General features: G+C 34.9%; 3 protein-coding genes across 10 annotated transcripts; 1 reads left to right on the forward strand and 2 right to left on the reverse strand.

Moving 5' to 3' along the window:
- Positions 1-413: 413 nt before the first annotated feature.
- Positions 414-11951, reverse strand: LOC107267475. 3 transcript variants are annotated; one of them, XM_025084784.1, is made up of 11 exons: positions 11827-11951; positions 10768-11656; positions 8861-9561; positions 8594-8770; positions 7533-8527; positions 7175-7424; positions 6908-7113; positions 6424-6825; positions 5525-5681; positions 5259-5440; positions 414-3100 (listed from the first exon to the last, which is right to left on the reverse strand). In XM_025084784.1, the coding sequence occupies exons 2-11, from the start codon at positions 11402-11404 to the stop codon at positions 2995-2997; spliced, it is 3813 nt and encodes a 1270-aa protein (XP_024940552.1). In that variant the 5' UTR covers positions 11405-11656; positions 11827-11951; the 3' UTR covers positions 414-2994. The 3 variants fall into 3 exon arrangements, with proteins under 3 accessions (XP_024940552.1, XP_015594737.1, XP_024940551.1); XM_015739251.2 differs by having other exon boundaries at positions 5525-5690; XM_025084783.1 differs by having other exon boundaries at positions 5525-5690; positions 11823-11840.
- A 24-nt stretch (positions 11952-11975) lies between these two features.
- LOC107267476 (UV radiation resistance-associated gene protein) lies at positions 11976-17148 on the forward strand. 6 transcript variants are annotated; one of them, XR_001537630.2, is made up of 12 exons: positions 11991-12149; positions 12238-12345; positions 12440-12644; positions 12769-13356; positions 13423-13595; positions 13685-13911; positions 13978-14145; positions 14373-15335; positions 15798-15857; positions 15930-16035; positions 16204-16453; positions 16764-17148. XR_001537630.2 is itself a non-coding variant. In XM_025084786.1 (11 exons), the coding sequence occupies exons 2-11, from the start codon at positions 12241-12243 to the stop codon at positions 16396-16398; spliced, it is 2790 nt and encodes a 929-aa protein (XP_024940554.1). In that variant the 5' UTR covers positions 11976-11994; positions 12238-12240; the 3' UTR covers positions 16399-17148. The 6 variants fall into 6 exon arrangements, 5 of the variants coding, with proteins under 5 accessions (XP_024940554.1, XP_015594740.1, XP_015594741.1 ...); XM_025084786.1 differs by having other exon boundaries at positions 11976-11994; positions 16204-17148; XM_015739254.2 differs by having other exon boundaries at positions 16204-17148.
- A 945-nt stretch (positions 17149-18093) lies between these two features.
- On the reverse strand, positions 18094-19909 carry LOC107267477 (retinol dehydrogenase 11). Its single transcript, XM_015739258.2, has 4 exons — positions 19268-19909; positions 18970-19205; positions 18611-18908; positions 18094-18530 (listed from the first exon to the last, which is right to left on the reverse strand). Exons 1-4 carry the CDS (start codon positions 19538-19540, stop codon positions 18357-18359), a joined length of 981 nt encoding a protein of 326 aa, XP_015594744.1. The 5' UTR covers positions 19541-19909; the 3' UTR covers positions 18094-18356.
- Positions 19910-20584: the final 675 nt, after the last annotated feature.

Consider the following 20584-nt stretch of genomic DNA (forward strand, 5'->3'; position numbering starts at 1 on the left):
TGACTCGCTATCAAACATTTCCTTTAACACGGCTATAGAAAATAAGATAACAACTGTACTTCGATTCAGAAAAGTCTAAAATTCTTCTAATTCAATTTCGCAGAATGTCACTACTCTCGTATATTTATATTCAAGAATTTAAAAAAAAACCATGTATTTTATGAATAATTTTAATGATTTATTATTAGCCATATTCTACAATAATATCTGACATAACAATTGCTGGTAGTCCATCCTGCGATGAATAGAAGCTAATAATAAATAAGCAACCTCGGATAATATAAAATATCTTCATCATTTAATAGTTGAGGATCCCTTGTCATCTTATGTAATAAATTTAAATATGAAGCAAAAGAGTAAATATGCCGCTTGATAATCTCCAAAGGATGCACCAGGTTCATTAAAACACAATATTTTGTTATTTTTGCATTATATACAATTATATCTTTATTACCAAGAGCGTATAATGCCTGATAACATTAAAATGTACTTTGGATGAGACTCTTGTTAAATGATAAACATACAGACTAAACATACAGACTTTAGACTCTAGACTGCGTTTTTCAAGTCTCTGGTCCACTCCGACTGCACAGAAGATTTCTTCGGACTTCTTAGCATTACTTAAAGGATGGATCTAATGTGTATACGATGCACTTTTAATAGACTACATTGTGTTCTCCTAACTGACCTATTGTCATTCTTAGCACCGCATATAAAAAAATATATTAAGTTTCGTCGTACTGTGCTACAGCAATCATTTCATAATCATGAGACAGAGGAAATGAAAAGACCATTCGTCTTATCAATTATTACACATAACACCTCTATGGCCTATCGAATAATTAAATTAATCATAGGACGATGAAGGCTCTATCAATAAATATGCATTCAACAATTGTACGACAATATTGCAATTATTATGATATAAATAGAAAATATAGGCCTCTGAGCGTAACTCCATAGAAAAAGAAAATAAATAGACGCAACGTAATATACAATTTTGAAAACTTGTATTAATATACAACTCTGATTAATTACTCGGAGCAGCAATTATGGATCGAGTAATTTAAAAAAATTAAATTCTTCAAAAAACAAGAGTTTACGAGAGTAGTTTTATTGACTCGTTGAGACGCGCGATATATAATTGTTAAGTAACCTTGTGGTAACGGTGCTTGACTACAAGGAAGAAAATAAGTAAATGGCGATAGAGTAATGTAGAGTAATGTAATTGTATAAAGCGGAGAAAATATTGGAATCACTGAATTCCTTTCCCACCAATTAAAAAATGCGTCTAATTAATCTTCATTGGCTGAGTTAAATGATACAGAAAGCTCAGCAATTTTTGTTCCGTTGTATTCATCGCATCACTTACAATTTTTTTCTTTTTTAGAAATGTGTAGTTTTGTCGGAGAAAATTATTTTGAATGGGAACAAAATTTATATGAAAAAAAAACAGGTTATCTAAAGTAATGCATATATCAAAAATCTTTTGGAAGAATTAGTGTTTTGTGTGTTGAGCTAGACTTGCATTAAATTAATTATTATTTATCGAGTAATTAATTAAAGTATCTAGATTAATTAAAATTCTACCAAGAGATTCTTTTTACTGTAAGACGAATAATAAATAATCTATTAACAATGTGTGCTTAACATTTTACAAAAACGCACGTAACGACAAACAACAAAATTGGTTGTTAAAATTGATTATCAAATATTTGCCATACTAACTTTCTATGACAATTTGCAAATTTTGGCACTCAGTTATAGCTGTATCGATGGAGTGAACTAAAAGAGAATCAAATTGTAGTTGAGAGATACCAATATACACATATACGTACGTCTTTATGATATAATGTATACATATGTATACATACCTATATCTTTTATTATATTTATCTATAGTTTTACGGAGCTTTTTATGTAGATCTTAAATAATAATTTTTAAAAATATCATAGGCCACTTTTCTTGAAAATTTACAGTAAATTTATCATAGAGTAACAAGCATACTGAACAAACAATCTCCTTTTAAACTTTCATCTAAAAATACATAAAGCCATACGCATGTTTAATAGACAATACATACGTTCAGCAAGAGAAAAAAATATATAAAAACAAGAGACAACCATTTTCATTTTAATCTCTCTCCCTCTCTCTCTTTCCTCCTCTCTTTCTGTCTCTTTTTCGCCTGCGCATTCTGACGTATTTCTACGTTAACTCAACATTATGTTACACCGTAAGTAGTAGCTTGCGTCTCATTAAATTGGCAAAAACGTATCAACGGCTAGATTATCGATGTATGTATAATTGTCATGGTGACTGATAATATTCTAGACAAGTGATGTGACCGTCAATTTCCGGATATTCCTTTGGTATACAAATCATCTTCCAATAATAGGTATATCCCGTTGGTTCCATGTATCAGACTCGGTTCCATAGATACTTAGCATCTTAATATTAGTAATCCTATAATAATATCAATATCGGTAGAAAGTACTGTCTTTAAGCTATAGTATTCGTACGAGTATTATCTCGACAGCCGGTGGACAGATTATTATGGTATGCAGTATAGCAAGTACCAATTGGACTTACGAATGGAAAAAAACCCAAAATTTAATAAAAACCTAATCAGTCTCCGATCAATCAGAGATTCATTGATGAGAGAACAATTAATATTAATTTCCGTTTTTGATTGCACGTAAAAATTTAACGAAGATATCGCAGAATTGCATGCGTGAAGTTACGTATCCCTTGTTTCAAGATCTTTTTGAAAACGTATATTTCACTTTTTTAATTCTTCTTTGATTTCCGATCTCCAACTAACAAGGTGAAAATTGTCAGCACCGATCAACTGGCTCTCAACTAGATTGGCTACCGTTGGTCCGTTTTGCCATTAAAAACCGTCAGAAACTTGTGCAATGTGCTGCTCCGAACCACTTTGCAAGTTTGTCGCAACTGAATTCAATCTGTATTGCTTCTTTCTTCTTTTTAATTTATTAATAGAGCGATGCTTCATCTGCCGATGCCACTAGTTCTTCATCACTCCAATCGCTCCCGCCAAGACCAACCGAACCATGAAAACTTTGAGATCTCAGGACGTGACTGCGAACAGTAAAACGAAAGTACAATTTTATGAATTAACTTTTCTTCAGTAGTGTCTCTCTTACATTGTGCTCTCTTTGCCTGGTAAACAATATGAATTTAAAAAATAGTAACTCGATTAAGATGAGTTGTTCAAACAATTAAATAATTAGTGCCAAGTGTTTCTCTATCTATATAGATATTACATATTTGTTTATATGATGCGATGCACAGTTGTACTCTAATTAAAAAATGTCTCTAAAAATCCTGCTATTTTTTATTTTCATGACTGGACTCTCTAAATTACCAAGTAAAGTCCTCAGTCCCAGTTACGTAATAGAGTTTTGATGTTTTCCTCTGACACCGCATGAAAATAGTAAGAAAAAATAGTAGAGAAACACTTGTTCTTTTTGTATTGCAATATACAATGATAATTAACATAGGCGATAAAAAACATTGGCTGTATGCAAAAATCAAAATTATAATTAATGGTAGACGATTACCAGACAAACAAAAACAAGACAATAAAAGCATAGAACATTGGAGATTCATTGCGTTATTTACTATGAAAGTATTTAAAAAGTACTGCAAACGATAGCAACACAAAAACCGTAGATGATTTTATTCATTTCCTACAGGGTTTTCTCAGTAACTGGTTACAGCTTGACAATTGCTATTTCTATTTAATATACATTATATTCGTGTCTGCTATGACTTCTACAAATTGCTTTTACCTATAATTTTGGAAGTAGGACGTGGAACCTTTTAGTTTTTAATCCCCCTTAACACCTTACCTTTGAATGTATCTCTTCAAGTTTTGTAATCTAAAATTTTATCACATCTTTATATGGCCACATGAACGAAAATTGAAGTGAATAGAAGTTCTCATAGTTTGTACACGAACAAAGCTTACTTGGATACATAGGCTCACTCGATACTGGCAAAACGTTGATTGGACGAGAAACATTAAACGAGAAAAACTAAGCAGTTAATTGACAGGAAGTTGGAGTTAACGTTAACAGTTCATACCATAAATCACCAAGAATTGGGACCAAAAATCTATCTAATACTAAAAACATAGTTCCTCGAGAAAACAATTAACTAATTTGTAATCCTTTTTGTGATATCAAAATCCGTTTCATTGTTGAATGAATAAAGAATTGTATACTCTCTATTAGCAAACTAATCAAGTACTGTTTAAACGAGATATTCATAAGATATCGGACGTTTAAGTATTAAAGAAAAAGTTAAGTACAAGCCCAGTTTAACAATTAAAGCATCAAACACACTGTAGGCCAAATTGAGACAGAAATATTGAATCTCGACCACTTATCAGGCACGGTAAGCTTAAACTTAAAATAGAACTAATAATATGACAAGCGTGGATAGCAAGTCATGGGATAATACATCATGTCTAGACTTTCGAGACAAGGCATGCCAGGAATTTCGAAACCTTGAATTTGGAGTCCAAATGTATTTTCCAAATAGATTCAAAAAGCACTTGATTACGAATATTAATATTTTACTTTGAAACATTGGTGGATGAAATTCTTGAATGTCTTCTTATACAAGAATGTAGATAGGATAGTCGTGTTTTGCCCCCCCCCCCCCGCCACTGGGAAAAATCAGAAAATGAAATCTGGTGCAAAACATAATGTACGTACAAATAACAGTATGATAATAGAAGCGACACATTTTTTATGATAAATCATTGCGTATGCTACATCCATTATTATGGAAATGTTTTAGGACCTAAACAATGCATATAAAACTGCATAGGTAGGTCGGCAATAAATAAAAAGAAAACTTAAATTATGGACATAGTTCAAGATATTTTTTATAAGCTTATTTGACATAAAAGACGAAACTCAATATTTCGACCACGTGTGCAGCGTTAAGCAAAAGAAAACCAAGAATCGGCAGAGTTAGCCTGCAGGACCAGTAAGTCCCACTATCAGGCAGTATAAAGTGTCACGGAAAATAAAAAATGGCAAAGCCGTTCAAAATGGGTTTGTATGTACCGTACCGGTTTCGAACTCGTCGTGTCTATCTCTAGATTACCGATCGCTATCAGTCCTAGCAACACATAGTCATATATCATTACCATTGGAATACAGTTGTATCAGTTTTACTTATCCTTTTGCTAAGTTTTCAAAAGCTTCAACGATTATTCACTTACCTCGGTGAGAGATTTATATTTTTATTTCGCTTTGCAAGACCAGCTGCCTTTCGCTTCCCTTCCATAGCGGCTTTCATGGGATCGTAACTCTTGCGACGCTTCCAATTCTGCATTTCCACATCACGCGACGCTGTCATTCCACTATTTGTGACTTTCGAGATCTTTTGCCTCGGTTTGTTCATCTTGAAGAGAAAGATAGCGACAATGAAATGGGGCCCTCCAACGTTTACTAATTTGGTTATACAGAAAATATTGTTTGCACTTACATTCGAAGACTTTGAAGATTTCGTGCAGAACAGGCCCGAATCTGTCCTGGCGACGCTACCTACTGGTTCGTATTTGCCACGACTTTCACGCGGTGATGTTTTCACTTTCGATGGTGCTGCTGAATTCACTTTTGACTCCGGTTGATCCAAACGGCCCCTACGTAAACTGATCATTTTTATTCATTAGTTTATGGGAGGAGTGTAATCTATTCGGAATTGCTTACTGAAGACTGTCGTTTGACGACTTTATGTATTTAATGAATTCTAATGAAATACGCTCGTACAAACTTTTGCCCTAATTTCGAATCATTCTGTATACCTGTGTTATGTTTCATAGAACTCAATATAAATTTACTCACGTGAAATGGAATGCTGCTTTTCAACATAGAGTGTAATAATAAAAAGGTCATTCGCAATGCTGTCAGCAATAGCTGTTTGACTGGGATATGAATAGATATAACAAATGACTACTAACAATTTTCTAAAAATTTCGTCTCGGCATATACTTTCGAACATTGGATTGTCAAAAAATAATATGCAAAATTATCGTTACCTTATTAAATCGTTAGTCAATCAAAGCTGTTACCAGATTAACACAATTAAACGAGTGTCCACGTTAATCACAAAATAATTGGTATTCGCATAATCTTTTAAGGCCGGGTTTAACCAAAATTGACTAAAGATCGTCTGATCAGATGAACCAATGAAAATGTTCAGAATATGGGCATATGATTGTTTAACTCTAACCATACCATTTTTTATAAATGTATTTTTGGCTCTAAAACGGTCACACGACCGGTTGATAGTACGGTTAATGTTAAACTTGGTGAGACCGGCTCTAATAATACTATATCAGGAAACAAATACACATTTGATATTGCATCACAAAAAGTACTAACCTGAATGCCCTGTTATATTTTGTATTCGAAATAGGAGGTGGTTCCACCGGCTGAACTTCATCGCTGCTCTCAGTATCACTGGGTTGATGTGTTATTCTGGTACTGGAATTACGAAGGCTATGGCTAGTGTCATCATCGCTTTCGCCGCCAGAGTCGACAAGGTTGGGATGTTGAACCGTTATGCGAGCAGACATAGCGGACATAACGTTTTGAGTAGTTTGCAGATAGGATGAAGTCTCAAAATCACTATCGCTACCCAGCTGTGGACTACAAGAAGGTGGCGGAGGTTGGCTACACTTCTGTTCAACATTTAGCTCTTCGTTGTCAGACCAATTATCCACAAGAGAGAGAGCCGCACCAGTTCCATGAAAGCTAGCAGACCTCAGAACTGAACTGTCACGTCTAAAAGGTTAAGGATTACTAAATGACCTGAAAGTTACATTCTCGATTCCCTAATAACCACAACATGAAGAATTCTACTTACGTAGAGGCACTGTCTTCGATACTGTGATGCTTTTTTGACGTCTCTATTTTTTTCTTGCCTTCCGCAGCTGCTTTCATCGGATCATAATTCTTACGTCTCTTCCAATTTTGAAACTCAACTTCCTTCGAAGTTAAAGTGGAATTACTTCTGGTAGACTTCTTATGCTCTTTAATTAACTTTTGATTAGGCCTTTGCGCGGATGTATGCTAAACGAGAAAAGTATTTGTAGTGCTATAAAAATATTAGTTTACATTTTTGATGGCTTACATGAGTAACTGTTTTTGGGGTCCTCATGCTGAACCTTCCACTGTCCGTTCTAGATATCGAGGGAGCTCTGGGCTTTGCCGGTTCGGTTTTTTTTAGTACGTCCGCACTACTTGCACCAACGCTACTAGTTCGACCTCTGTGATGACTTTGTTGCCGTGCTGAACAGGGTGCTGACTTTACTTCAACCTGACCTCTTTTACGCCGCTCTTCTGGTGTAGTATTTGGAGTAGTGTCCGACTCGCAATTTAGTCTAAAAATGTAAATTCGAATGAAACAGCTAACAACTAGCTTATCTCAAAGGATTTAGAAATCTCATAAGTTGGTAACAAGATGTAAAACTATTTTAGAATTAGGTTACCTGGCTCTTCGTATACTAAAAGCCCGATTCAGTTTAATCCCTGATGATATCGGATGTGCGGATGACTTTTGAACTTCTCCAGTTTCGCTGCTGCTATCCGAAGCAATGGTGAATCTTCCCCTCGGAGAATTTCTGTCATTGTCACTATTATTAAAACTACTTCTGCGTCCGGGCATACTTGTGATTTTAGCATTCCTGATACTAGCATTACTGGAAGATCTCTGTATGTTAACGTTCCTCTGCAGAACGGGACTGTTTTGTAATATAGTGATAGTGGTGGCTGATAATTCCTTATTGCCATGAATACTTGTGTCTTCGTGATAATTTGTAGTGCTACTAGATTTTCTTAGCATATAAGGGCTATTTTCGGTACATGTAAAGTATCCAATGTTTCTAGCTTGCGGTGATGACTTTCCCAAGTTCCTAGTTCTTTCTAGTACCGGGGAATTAATAATAGTTGAACTGAGATCCTTACGAACTAATATTGGGCTGTTTGTTAATTTTGGAGTAGTTGGTCTCAGCCGATTCAGCACTGGACTATTAACTGGTTTAAGATTATCCTCTAAATAACTCTTTAGACTGTTTCTCCTGGAAGTATTAGACTCCGTAGTGTCCGAGGTATATTCCTTTCTATCTAGAGAACTGTTTCTTCTAAGCTGCAAGCAGGCCAAAACGTGGTTAGGGCTCTTCAATTGATTCAAGACTGGCTCATCTCTCTTGGATCTAGCTTCTGATCCCATATAGTTTCGGACACTTCTCCTTGTGTCATTTGAATTAATTCGTTTGAAAAGAGCTTCAGACAAGCTACCACGTCGCACCAGGGCACTATGTGTCGGAGTGCGTTGTGAACTGTGTGGAGGAGTATTGTAACTGTTGCTTGTGTCGTCATCCGATTCTCCTCCAGAATCTATCAGAGTATTTTGATTAGATAGAATACCAAGATTCTTCTTGACGTGCAGATAGGATTCGGTATCCAGACTACTGTCACTCTGTTCCTGGAATGATTGGTATCGTTAGGATAATAAAGATGAAAAATATTATTGAACAACGAGTCTACCTACCTGACGGTTCCTCGATAATCTTTGTGACCTATTATGAATTGGCGAAGGTATTTTCGTTGGACTCATTGGCGGAGTTCGAGCAGTAGATCCTCCTACTGGAGGTGGCAGCGAATTGTGTTCGGCTACCTGAGTAGCCCATTCTGATATCCAGGTGTTGTTGTTCCTCGATATACTCATCTTTAAAAAATGAAATTCTTCTTTCATGCAAATGCTATTTTAATTAAAATTTTCAAGGATAATAATTATTAATTGATGTTGCAAGCCGACCTTGAAACTATGTACATAAGACTCATTACTTTCTTCTTCAGTAAGTATTCCGACACTGAAAACTTTATCAATGTCCATCCTAGCCTTTTCTTCATCCGTATAATCCTTATGTACAGTATAAGTTCCTGCTTCACTAACAGCTCCGTCAGATTCAGCATCCAAGTTACTGACATTGAAAACATCCAAATTTGTCTTCTCCAAAGCATCGGCAGAGCACTCTACAGTGTTACTAATACTGGAAAGATGCATACTCGCGTCCCTTGGACTAGTGAAGCTGTTTGAAGTACAACTACTAGCCAGATAATCCATGTTAGACATCTTCTCAGACAGGTCATTGATACTTGCTTCCAAATTACTTTGACCCTGGTCTTCATGGTCTATTTCAACGTACTCGATATTCTTTGTGTATCTTTTCACTGGAGAGTATTGGACAGAATTCGTTTTCTCCACGTCCAAATTACTTAACTGAACTCTACTAAGATCATTCATTGTCAAGGATTTTTGTGGATTTCTGGTAGACCTGGTACCAGAATTCGACGAAATTCCCAAATCCAAGGACAGTTTCTCACGGGACGGCTGGACGTTTCTGGTCAGTTCCTGTTGAGCTAGAGACGATTCTTGAAGGGAATCTTCTGTGCAGGATCTGGACATGGACTCTGATCGTTTCGCTATTGATTGCGCTTTTGATACTGACTTGGAACCTGGGAAAATCAGATAATTCGTCGAGTTTATACAAATATTCAAGGAGTCATTTAACCCTCCCACGTGTAACTATGCTTATTCTTATACGTGCATAAGTACACATGTATACCATCAGCGTGTGGCTTTGTAATTGATGATCATCTCTGAATAATAATGATGTTTCCTTAGAAAGATATGTACGTCCAGACATTTCGTACTAAAGATGACCTCAACATGAGTCACACCAGCAATTTCGATATGGAAAGTCAAATGGCATACTGGTAGTGAGTCATTATGCAAAATAATTTGAGTTCTTGGCGACATTGAAACTTGTGTAGAATAAAATTTAATGATAATAATACTATATCATTCTTTTATATTTAAAAAGTAAGAAATCAATAATCATATGGATTAATTACCTCACCATAAAATGCCCAATTTTTTATTAAATCAGGCTATTCTTATGCAAATGAAAAATTCGAGTTTTAATTATTTCAAAATATATAACTAAAATATGTTTGGAATATTGTGCATTAATGCACATTGTATAGAATTAAATTAGTAATTTGGAACGACATTTAATAATTAACACAGTAGGAAGTAACCACTGCACCTCATGATTATGATACAATAATTCAGCAGAATGATAATAAAATGGTAAGAATTCCTGTAGTTAAGTATAGTTAGCTTTGCTTTGATGGCGAATATCACTATTTTGATTAAAATTTTCATTATAATAATGATGCCAAATTGTCAGATTCAATAATACTTCATTTGAGGTCTGTGATTACAAATATTAAATAATATTAACATCAAAATAGTGTTCTTTCAATTTGATGAAGTAATATCTATGAAACAATTGCAAAATCAATTTGCAAACTTAAGCATCAATAATTATTTATCAACAAATCATATATTTTGCTTCCTATTGCAAAATACGTTATTGTGCAACCAACAGCTATTAAATTAAACTCAGATTTTATTAATTTCTTTTCTTATCATTTTGTCCAATGCTAATAAATTTTACTTTAAAAATGTTAAAAATAGCTATAGAACAAGTAGAAAACATAAATATTACAAAGTTCTTATAAGCATCACAGGAAATGTATGAGATACCGTTGGATAAGTGACATGTCGTGCGTACAAATTTATTTTAAAGAGCTTAGACAAATACTGTGTCATGAGCATTTAGTTATTTTGACTTTATAATGATGATAATTCCTTACCCAACTGTTTAAGTTTTCTGGATAATTGGTCAGCCTTTTTCTTAGTATCATCCTCTTGATCACTGCTAAAATATCCCTCAGAATGAGTACTAGGTGCTTTCTGCTTGGACGCAAAATTCGGTGATAACAATTGTTTCTTAGATTTGATTTCCACTTTTGAAGTAGATAAATTTCTACGATGCCTTGCATTGAATCTCTCAAACAGATTCTGATACTTGGCAATATCCACTCCCTTATTATGTTCAAAGTCAATAGTAAAAGCTAAAGCAGGTTGTGAAGGTTGTCCCAGTAACTCGGTCTGTGGATGATCTGAAGATTCAGACATCTTTGGAGTATCATCACTACCACTTTCTTTAGGTTCTTCAGTCTTTTTGTCTGTGGACTGAATCACTTTATTTTCCATAGATAATGTTTTATCAATCTCTGTTAGAATCTCAATGTCCCCTAATCTTGACTCTGCGTTCTCCAAGTACTGAGACTCAGCCATGCTTGTAACAGAATTTTGATCCTCTGGACTTATAAGATGCATGTGGTTTTTTGAGTTTTCTTCTTTGGCAGAGTTGTTATTCAGAGAGGACAAAGGACTTGTCAAAGTGTGACAGTCAACCTCCTTAGAAGTATCTTGCACCAGCTCCATAGTGAAGATCACATGGACATTTCAATCTTTGGAGCCAAGTGTCCCTGTAGGTCTTCTGTTTTACTTGTTTACTTTTATTTTATAACAAACAATCTACTTCATTTCACTGACGAATTCGATTCCCATATCAATTGATGCTCCAAGACGACAGGCCACATTTCTTTCACACAAAAATCTAGCTAGGTGCGCCCGATGTACGCCATTGACAGTCCGGACTGTCAACACTCGATGCTGCTACCCTGCTACCAAGTGCTGCAAAAGTTCCCACATTTATAATCAAAAGTGTAGCAACTAATTTAGAAAGATATGCAAACTTAGGAAAAGATCAAAGATACATTGAAACATTACAAGTTTTTTCAAGTCCAATTAGATTAATCTCATGATTAATAAGTATTTAATATAAATATAAGGATAATACCTACTAAAATGCAAGATTGAATAAATAAGACATCTATAATACGCAAGTAATCTCATGGAGAGCGCCACCGAACTTTTCCGTTTCAATAGTGGCGCCCTCATTTCTAGAGAAAAGATGGTCGAATAAGAGGAGTACACTAGTAACTTTCGAGAAAACTCTCAACTATCATTAAGTAATACTTCTTAAATATTATATTGACGTTATATGCAGTCTGTCAGTGATCCAACATGGTTGAATACTGCAAGAGATAATACATATTTCATGAGAAACTTTACCCGTCATTCAATGTGGATACAAAACCTCAAGATAACCTATAAACTTCATTATGTAGAGTGACATTATCCAGTAATCACTACTAGACTATCTATTGTTTTGACTTGTTATGTATAATTCGGGTATAATATTGTAATCTTAGAATATGGATCCTGCAGAGACAAGAAGTCTTCTTCGAGACCTTGATCTTACTTTGCAACCTCGAGTGCCTCCTCGATATAAGTCTTGGCTTCCTCTAGCAACACAACAGGTAATACTATTTTAGAGGAAAAATCATCTTAAGATGGTCATGAAAAACTTGTTGAACATTAAGTTATATTTCTGTGTATTGAATTTTGTTTTAGCTACGTCTCCGCAGCCTCATCCAAATAATAGGGTATAACTTAAGAACCGAGGGTAAATACGAAAAACGTTACTTCTACTATACCATTCATAGAACAAATATGTCATCACCCTTGTATACAAGTGAACCTATTGACAACACTAGTCCACGTTGGGCATGTCTGGAGGTTCCAACACTGCATGCCACAGGCCATTCAGCTGCCAGTGGTGAGCTTTACAATCTGTTAGTACCTTGACCTCACATCCGTTTCCCATATAATTTCAAGTAAACATTCTGTCACCACTCAATTCTTGGTCTCTTTACCTATCTTAACAATATTTTTCAATATAGAGATTGTGCTGAGACTATGGCGACGCACTGTAGTTGATGCTACCACCACTGACGTTGTCGTTTTCGCTTGGGGAATATCTTTTACTGGACTTGCTTACATTGGTCCTAAGTTATCAATGAATCTGCAGAATGTTCTAAAGGACAACTCCTTGATATTTCATCTTCATGGAGGATTCTTTACACCGTCATACTGCCTGGTCAACACTCCAGAACCTAAAAGATATTTGCATATTAATGTAAATGCGTCCGAAATACGTGACAGTTATACAGTCAACAAGTTAAGTAGTTTACGAAGCAAGATGCAAGCCCTAAAACAACAATCAGAGTCAGTGAGAGTATTACGTGAAAGAATAGCCTCTGGAGAGGATATACAAGTGCAAAAATATCCGCACTCTTCACTGAACAGATTATTACAACCAAAAAGACTGACGAGAGAGAAAAAAATAGAGATACTAAGAATTAAGAAAGATCTAGAGGTTGCCAAATTTCGAACTAAACTTCTAGAGCAAGAAAGGGTTCGTAAGATGGGTGAACTTAGAACATTAAATCAACTCCATGCCAGCATTCTTGAAACGAATCAGGATCATGGTAAATATTTATTATTTCACCTTAAATTTTCAATTTTCTCATATTTACTGATGAATTCCTAATTAGGTTCTGATTTGATGGGAAGATACCGAGAGCTTAATCGTGACATAGAGAGGCTTCGAGAATGGAAACAAAGTCATGCTGAGACCAGAGAAACATTTGTTCAAACCACAGGACAGTTAGCTTATCGAAGGAGACAATTAGTATCAGAGCTTGACTTAATATATCCAATTACCAGGGTACAAATACCATTAGTATCCTATTTGATATAATGTAAAGCTAAATGTAAACCTGAATTAACTTGAACTATCTTGGATAACCTACTCAGGAAGAAGACGGGAAATTTATGATCAATGATGTCCATTTGCCTGACAGTGAAGAATTAGATTCGTCAAATGACACCCAGGTAGCTGTGGCACTAGGTTCAGTTGCCCATGTAACACTAATGATTGCTAATTTCCTAAATGTGCCTACAAGATACCCTATAATACACAGCGGTTCACGAAGTAAAATCATAGATCACATCACTGACAGTTTACCGGATAAGGATAGGCAGTGAGTTAATACATTTTACAATTTTACAGCACTCACAACTTTTATTAAATTGATTATCATGTTTAGGTTTCCTCTATTCGCCCGAGGCAAAGATAAACTACAGTTTCACTATGCTGTCTACTTGCTGAATAAAAATATTGCCCAGCTCAGATGGTACTGTGGATTACCTACGGTGGATCTAAGAACCACATTAATGAATCTAACCTCCCTCATAAACGTAAAACCAAACCAACCGTAAGAAGATAACATTATTTTACTCATAACTTTTATTTAATTGCACAATAGATAACAACTTCGTTATTTCTTGAAAAAATTGACTTTAACCATTAAACTGACACAGATGCCATATAACCTGAAACGTTCCTATAGCAGGACTGTGGTTAAGCGCAATTTCTTTGGCTGTCAGATTAATTCTAAATCATTAACAATTTATTAAGAGCCATTAAATTTTCAAATTGCAGGTTGGACAGTTCCAAAAGAACATTTTCAGGATCATCCCTAGATACAGAAATGAGTAGCGGGAAACATAATCCACCGCTAACGCCACCATTCCAAAAAGTCATTTTTGAGAAGTGCCATAGGTCAGCAAGATCAATAAGCCAGTTGAAATCGGTAAAGTCATCACTGGGATCATCCCTCGATCAGGGTCTCGATAGACCCATACAATCAATGAATTTGAGCCGAGAATCCAAACGGATATTCAAATCTGAGGAAAGCGCCATTGATGAAAAAACATTCTCACTGCCGCAAGATCGGTTTAGTAACTCCAGTAATGACACATTAAACGAAACAATTTTTGACCGAAATGTCATTTCCGAGAGTAGATATCGATCAAAGACATACATTCCGGATAACAAAAGTAGTACCGTCTTTGAGAGCAATATCGAAATTAGCATTCCTACATCAGTGACAAAACCTAGTAATATTTCCGACGATTTTGAAAACTCGGAAAATACAGCCGAACCTCTTCGAAATTCTGCTAGAGCACGACAACGAAGTTCGAATTCCATAAGCAGCTGCGAAATGGCGTTGAGCGCCAATCAATTGGATGTGGACGAGTGTTCAAATGGGAATAGAAATAAACCGGATGAAAAAAATGAAAACGTTTTTCTGAAAAATAATGATCGTCAAAAGAACATTGATACTCAGTACAAGGATGAACAATGCGCTAGAAATATTCCTGGGAAACAGAACCTTCTTCAGATTACTGAGGATCATCGTGCTGATAAAGCTTCTGGAGAATGTACCAATGATGCTTTTACGACTTCCAAGATCAGTAACTCGTGTCTTTCTTTGGATGGAATTACAAATTATACCAATGAAAATGTAAAGCAAAAACAAAGAACCGGTTCAGTATCAAGTTACCCTGAAGACCTTTTGAGTACAAGGAAAGTACCTAGAAGAAGATACGACTCAGAGTCAAGGTATTGTAACAACACTATGTAATTTGATAAAAACTATTTATTCATGTACCACAACAAACAAAAACCAGGTTCAAGATACAATTGAGACTCAAGTGTTATCTACAATATGAAAAAACTGTTTTTTACATACTATAGAATAAGACTAATTTCAATCTTTTATAGGCAGCTTTATAATTCGTAACATTGCTACTTATTGTATTTAAAACACAGGTAGTAATAAAATGACAAACCATAAATGCGTCTATAAAGAATAAAAAGAAATTCTGAGATGCTTCCTATTCATCATATTCACAAAGCTAAATAGAAACGTAAATTGAGCTGATATTTTGCATGGATTATATCTATTAAGGTCATTGAAATATTACTCCAAAACCTAACATGACTTTCTTATTTACGCATACTTGAGATACATTTTGGAATTCATTTTTTGGTACATACTTCTAACACAGTTGTCTTTCTCAGATGCAGACAAATAAACGGAGACACGATGTTGCTTGCAGTACACTCAATAAATTTAAGATTGTAGCATCAATTGATAGATAAGTGTACAAAGAACTTTCCACGAGCATCCTAAACTTGATTATCATTGTACAGGCATGACCCAGAAGAAACGCAAAGACTTCTAAGCAACAGGTGTTCCAGTAGTCCCGAAACCAGTTCTGAAGAGAGATTGGAGCATCTGGAGTACAATATCCCAATGGTAACTACATACTTTCAAGATAATTCTATCATAGTATTTAATTTCACGTTGCTTGTGTCCATGTAATATCAGACAAGTAGTTATAAAATATCCTATTAAAATCAAAAAAAGGATTCGAAACAATATCTAAAATTCTGCTTGATAGAATGTGTGATCATTATTTTACAGCCAAACAAAAAATCATTAGTCACAGGACAGCTATCCTTTTTTTCTGAAAGTAATGATGATAAGAAATCTAATGATCTTCAAGCATCCTCGGAGTACATCGATTCAGTCAGACGTAGTTCAGAGAACGTGTTCGCGAGAACGGAGGCCCTAGCAAAGAAGAATACTAGTTTTAAGGTTATGAGACCACGTATGTAATATGCGAGGGGCCCAATAAAATCAGTGCATCACTGAATCTTTAAATATCAATGCAGTACGTACTTTATGGGTAACTAGTAACTATTAATAAAATGTAAGCATACTTTTGTCCAGCAGAAAAAAATTATTTGAAGAAAAGCTGTGAAAGATTGTTGTTATTCATAGTTATGGAATTTAATTTTCACGCGCTAAAAGAACAGTATATTTCTATCAACGATCAATGTCATATAGCATCACTATAAAAACAAAAGATTTTTCCAAAATTTATTTAGAACTTTTTCTTTTTAAAGAATATATGATCATATTATATTGTGTTGAAGCTATTTACAATTACATTGATTATTGTTTTTGTCCCTGTTTTTTAGAACATGGAAAATTCATTGGTGTTTTAGAAGAAAACTTTTACCGATACGCTTCAACGCACTCGCGTTTCATTTACATTTCTCCTACGTTCAAACAATCATGTTTCTTTTAAGGGATTATGCCACTCTAGGATTTATAAATACAGTGGAGACTCGATTATCCGGACTTCAGTTATACGGATTCGTGATTATCCGGATTGCCAATCGCGAGCAAATATCTTTGTAGTCTATAGTTTAAACAAAATTGTAATCTAAAAATTGTTTACGTCACATGAGAATTACCAAATATTTTAAACAAAATTAAACTACAGTGACTGTCTTATGTTGTTGATTTTAATAAGTTTAATTTGTTTTTGTTGTTTTAAATAAACACCTAACATTATACGTATTAATACTAGAAAGATACCAGAGATGAATGGGGAGATTGCCAATGGGCCGATATTCGGGCCATATTTTTTTTTTTTCTTATCTGTCAATATATAAATATCAAAAAACATGTGTATGCGTTTATTCATACAGATAAGTAAATCATTACTTCATTTTTAAAGTCACGATGACTTTTATCGTAGTGAAATTTCATTTCTCTCGATATTGATAATGACCTCGTCTATAGAACTGGTAATGACAGGTGACAATGACGTTTCGTGCTCCGTCAAATCCTTAGCGACCCTAGCAACCGCTTCCGTATCGTTGCTATGTATTTTTAACGTAAGCTGTTATAAATTACGGAACGGAGCATGCTCGATGTTACTCATTACGTTTCGTGCTCCGTGAAGTCCTTAAAGACCCTAGCAACCGCTTCCGGATCGTTGCTATTTCCAAGACGTCATAAAAATCGTAGAGATTTAGTAAACGCTCGATTTTAAAAACGATTTTCTCCTTCTTGATTGGAGGATCCAATGGAATTATGTAAATATCAAATGAAGATCTTATTGCTTATTTCTTATTATATTGCATTGTAGAATGGCCTTTATATAGTAAGAGCTACCATAGACAATAACAGACAGTACTCTTATATATCTTTCCAAATATAAATGTATGGGAATCATGAAAAATATATGGATATCTAATTAAAAAAAAAGAGCATCAACATAAAAGCGAATATTGAATTGGTACTAAATCTAGTCTAAAAAATTCTTTTAACAAAAAGTATTCGTTTTTGTTCCCGGTATATTCAACAAATTAATATTTGAAATAAATATGTTCGGCGAATCTTTTCCATTGTATATAAGCGTATACGAAAAAATAAGAATTTTCCATAAACTTTATTGTAGAACACAATAATATTTCATTTCACTATAATTATCTTCAATTTGAATAATTAAAATTTAAATGAGAAACACTTAAGAACTTTAATTATTAATTAAATAGAAATTACAATTAGTTATCATTTAGTAAATGAAAATTATATGAAGCTCTATAACTTTTTTACAATCATAACTTTACTAGAGTACAAAACAAAGCCATTCAATCTGTACAATATTTTTGAACCAATTGTAATGCGCCTTTGAGATCAGAAAACAAAATCAAAATACATTGATCATGCTACTAAAACTAGCTGATAATCCACAGATTTCGTATGGTGAGATTAACAGTCTACTTGTGCTTTTGATCAAGTCCTGTTAATCTTTCACTAACCTCCCACAATCTAGAAGCTATATCAGGTTCTAATTTCATTTTAGAAACATATACCTTACAATCACGATAAATATGTCCACTTTCTCCCTCAAGTGAACTTTCTGTGGCACAGTGCAATACTGTCTGTGCTCCCTGAAATATACATTGAGCAGTTAAACATATGAAAATACATATTGAATAAATTTTTAGCTTCATCGCAAGAAGACTCCAACCTGATTTGCTGTACGCAAAAATAATAATGCAACTGGTGAGAACAAAATATAGTGAAACCAGCTCCGTTTTACATTTCTGAAGAGACCAGTGTATGTAAATCCAGGGCAGACCATGTAAACACAAACACCACTATTCTCAGTTGTTTTGGCAAGTTCAGCACCAAAATATGCATTTGCAAGTTTCGAGTTGCAGTAACCAGGATTCATACGGCCCTTGGTAGTTAGACCCTTTTCTCCATTAAGGTTAGAAAAGTCTATGGTACCAGACTCCAAAAGTTTTGAAGTTACTATCACAATTCTATAGCATTAAAAATTAATTAGCAACATCCATTGACAGTACAATCAAATATAAAACTAACCTGCTTGGTGCACACTCTTTCAGTCTATCTAGAAGAAGATTGGTCAGTAAGAAATGACCAAGATGATTAACACCAAAGTGAATCTCAAAACCATCCTTAGTAAGTGCACGATCTTTAAGTGGTGCATACACTCCTGCATTGTTTATAAGTACATGAATCTTTGGAAAGTTTATTAAAACTTCTGCAGCGAAATGTCTAATAGAAGTTAACGATGCAAGATCCAACTCCATAGGAATCTACATAAGGGATGTTAAGCAAAATCAATATCATAAAACGTACATCTTATACTTTAACTTACCAGTTCTCCAGAAGAAGTTTCATTTCGTATTTCAGAAATGGCATTTTTGGCATTCTGTAAATCTCGGCATGCCATAATAATTCTGGCTTTACGTTTCGCCAATTCTTTTACGGTTTCTTTACCAATACCAGAATTTGCACCTGTCACGATGAATACCCGGTCATGGAGAGAAATTTTACTCTTGCACCTTCCCCAAGAATATTCCCTACACTTTCTTAATAAACCTATTATCATTACTACTGGTAAAATTAGGTAGCACAGCGAGGAAACCATCGTTTGCTCAAATAAATGAAGATATAACTAGAAATCACGTTTCTACGATAACAGAAATTAATTCCGACTGTACGTTTTCTTATGCTGTATGCTAAATTAAGCCTAACTTACAAGTCAAATCATAAACATTATACATTAACCTAAGGAAATTTGACCCGAGTGTGTATGTATATACATCAGTATAGGAGACACATATTCGGTTTGCTTTGTGACGTCCTGATCGTCGCCACTGTCGTTTTCGCGGCAGATTCGAATGCGTGAATCTGGCGAGGTGGGTTCGTTAGCCACCAAAGCTCTGATGAGCACTCCAACGGTGTTCAATCCTCTATATATACAGGGTTAGTCAGTAGAAACGCACCAGCAGAAGTTGGCCGCAAGTGGCCGACACGGCAGTGTGGCCTCTTCAAACAATAACATGTGACTGTGACCGATTCCCATAAGCGCAAACTGACAGTTCGCATAGCAATAAGGCTATTGAAATATTTGAATAGTTAGGTTACTGAAATAATTAATTATTATTGTAATGATAAAATATAATATCAGTTAAGATTTATTTTCAGGCGTAGTTTATTTTTATGCGTAGTCCATTCTATACGTCGATGGCGCTTGTGGGCAAAACCGGCCACATTAGCGGTTATAAGCTAGAACATGGTGAGGGTAGGGAAATCTGTATACAAGATGGTGCCTGTACCATTCCTCGAATTAGGAACTCCGATTACTGAACCTACCGACAAAGAAACCGATATTTCAACACCGGGAACACTGGTGACTCCCGCTTCCTCGCTTTTGCTCGTCGACGATTCGGACATGTTTTCCAATAGACACAAGAGTAATTTAAGTTTATATCTTTATTTATTTAGTTAGAGTATCTTCTTTATTTAATTAAAACAGTTAATTGAAGATTTAGATAGCTAAGAGAGATAGTCAAAATAAAGAGAAAACGCATGGACTGTAATGGAGAAAACTGTAATGGACGAATGTTGAGAAATCGGATCTTATATCGTGTCCAGTAACAGTTCGAAAATGTGCCACGAATGGTGCTGA

This window comes from Cephus cinctus, unplaced genomic scaffold (assembly GCF_000341935.2).
Source record: "Cephus cinctus unplaced genomic scaffold, Ccin1 Ccin1_scaffold0404, whole genome shotgun sequence".
NCBI classification, from domain to species: Eukaryota; Metazoa; Arthropoda; class Insecta; order Hymenoptera; family Cephidae; genus Cephus; species Cephus cinctus.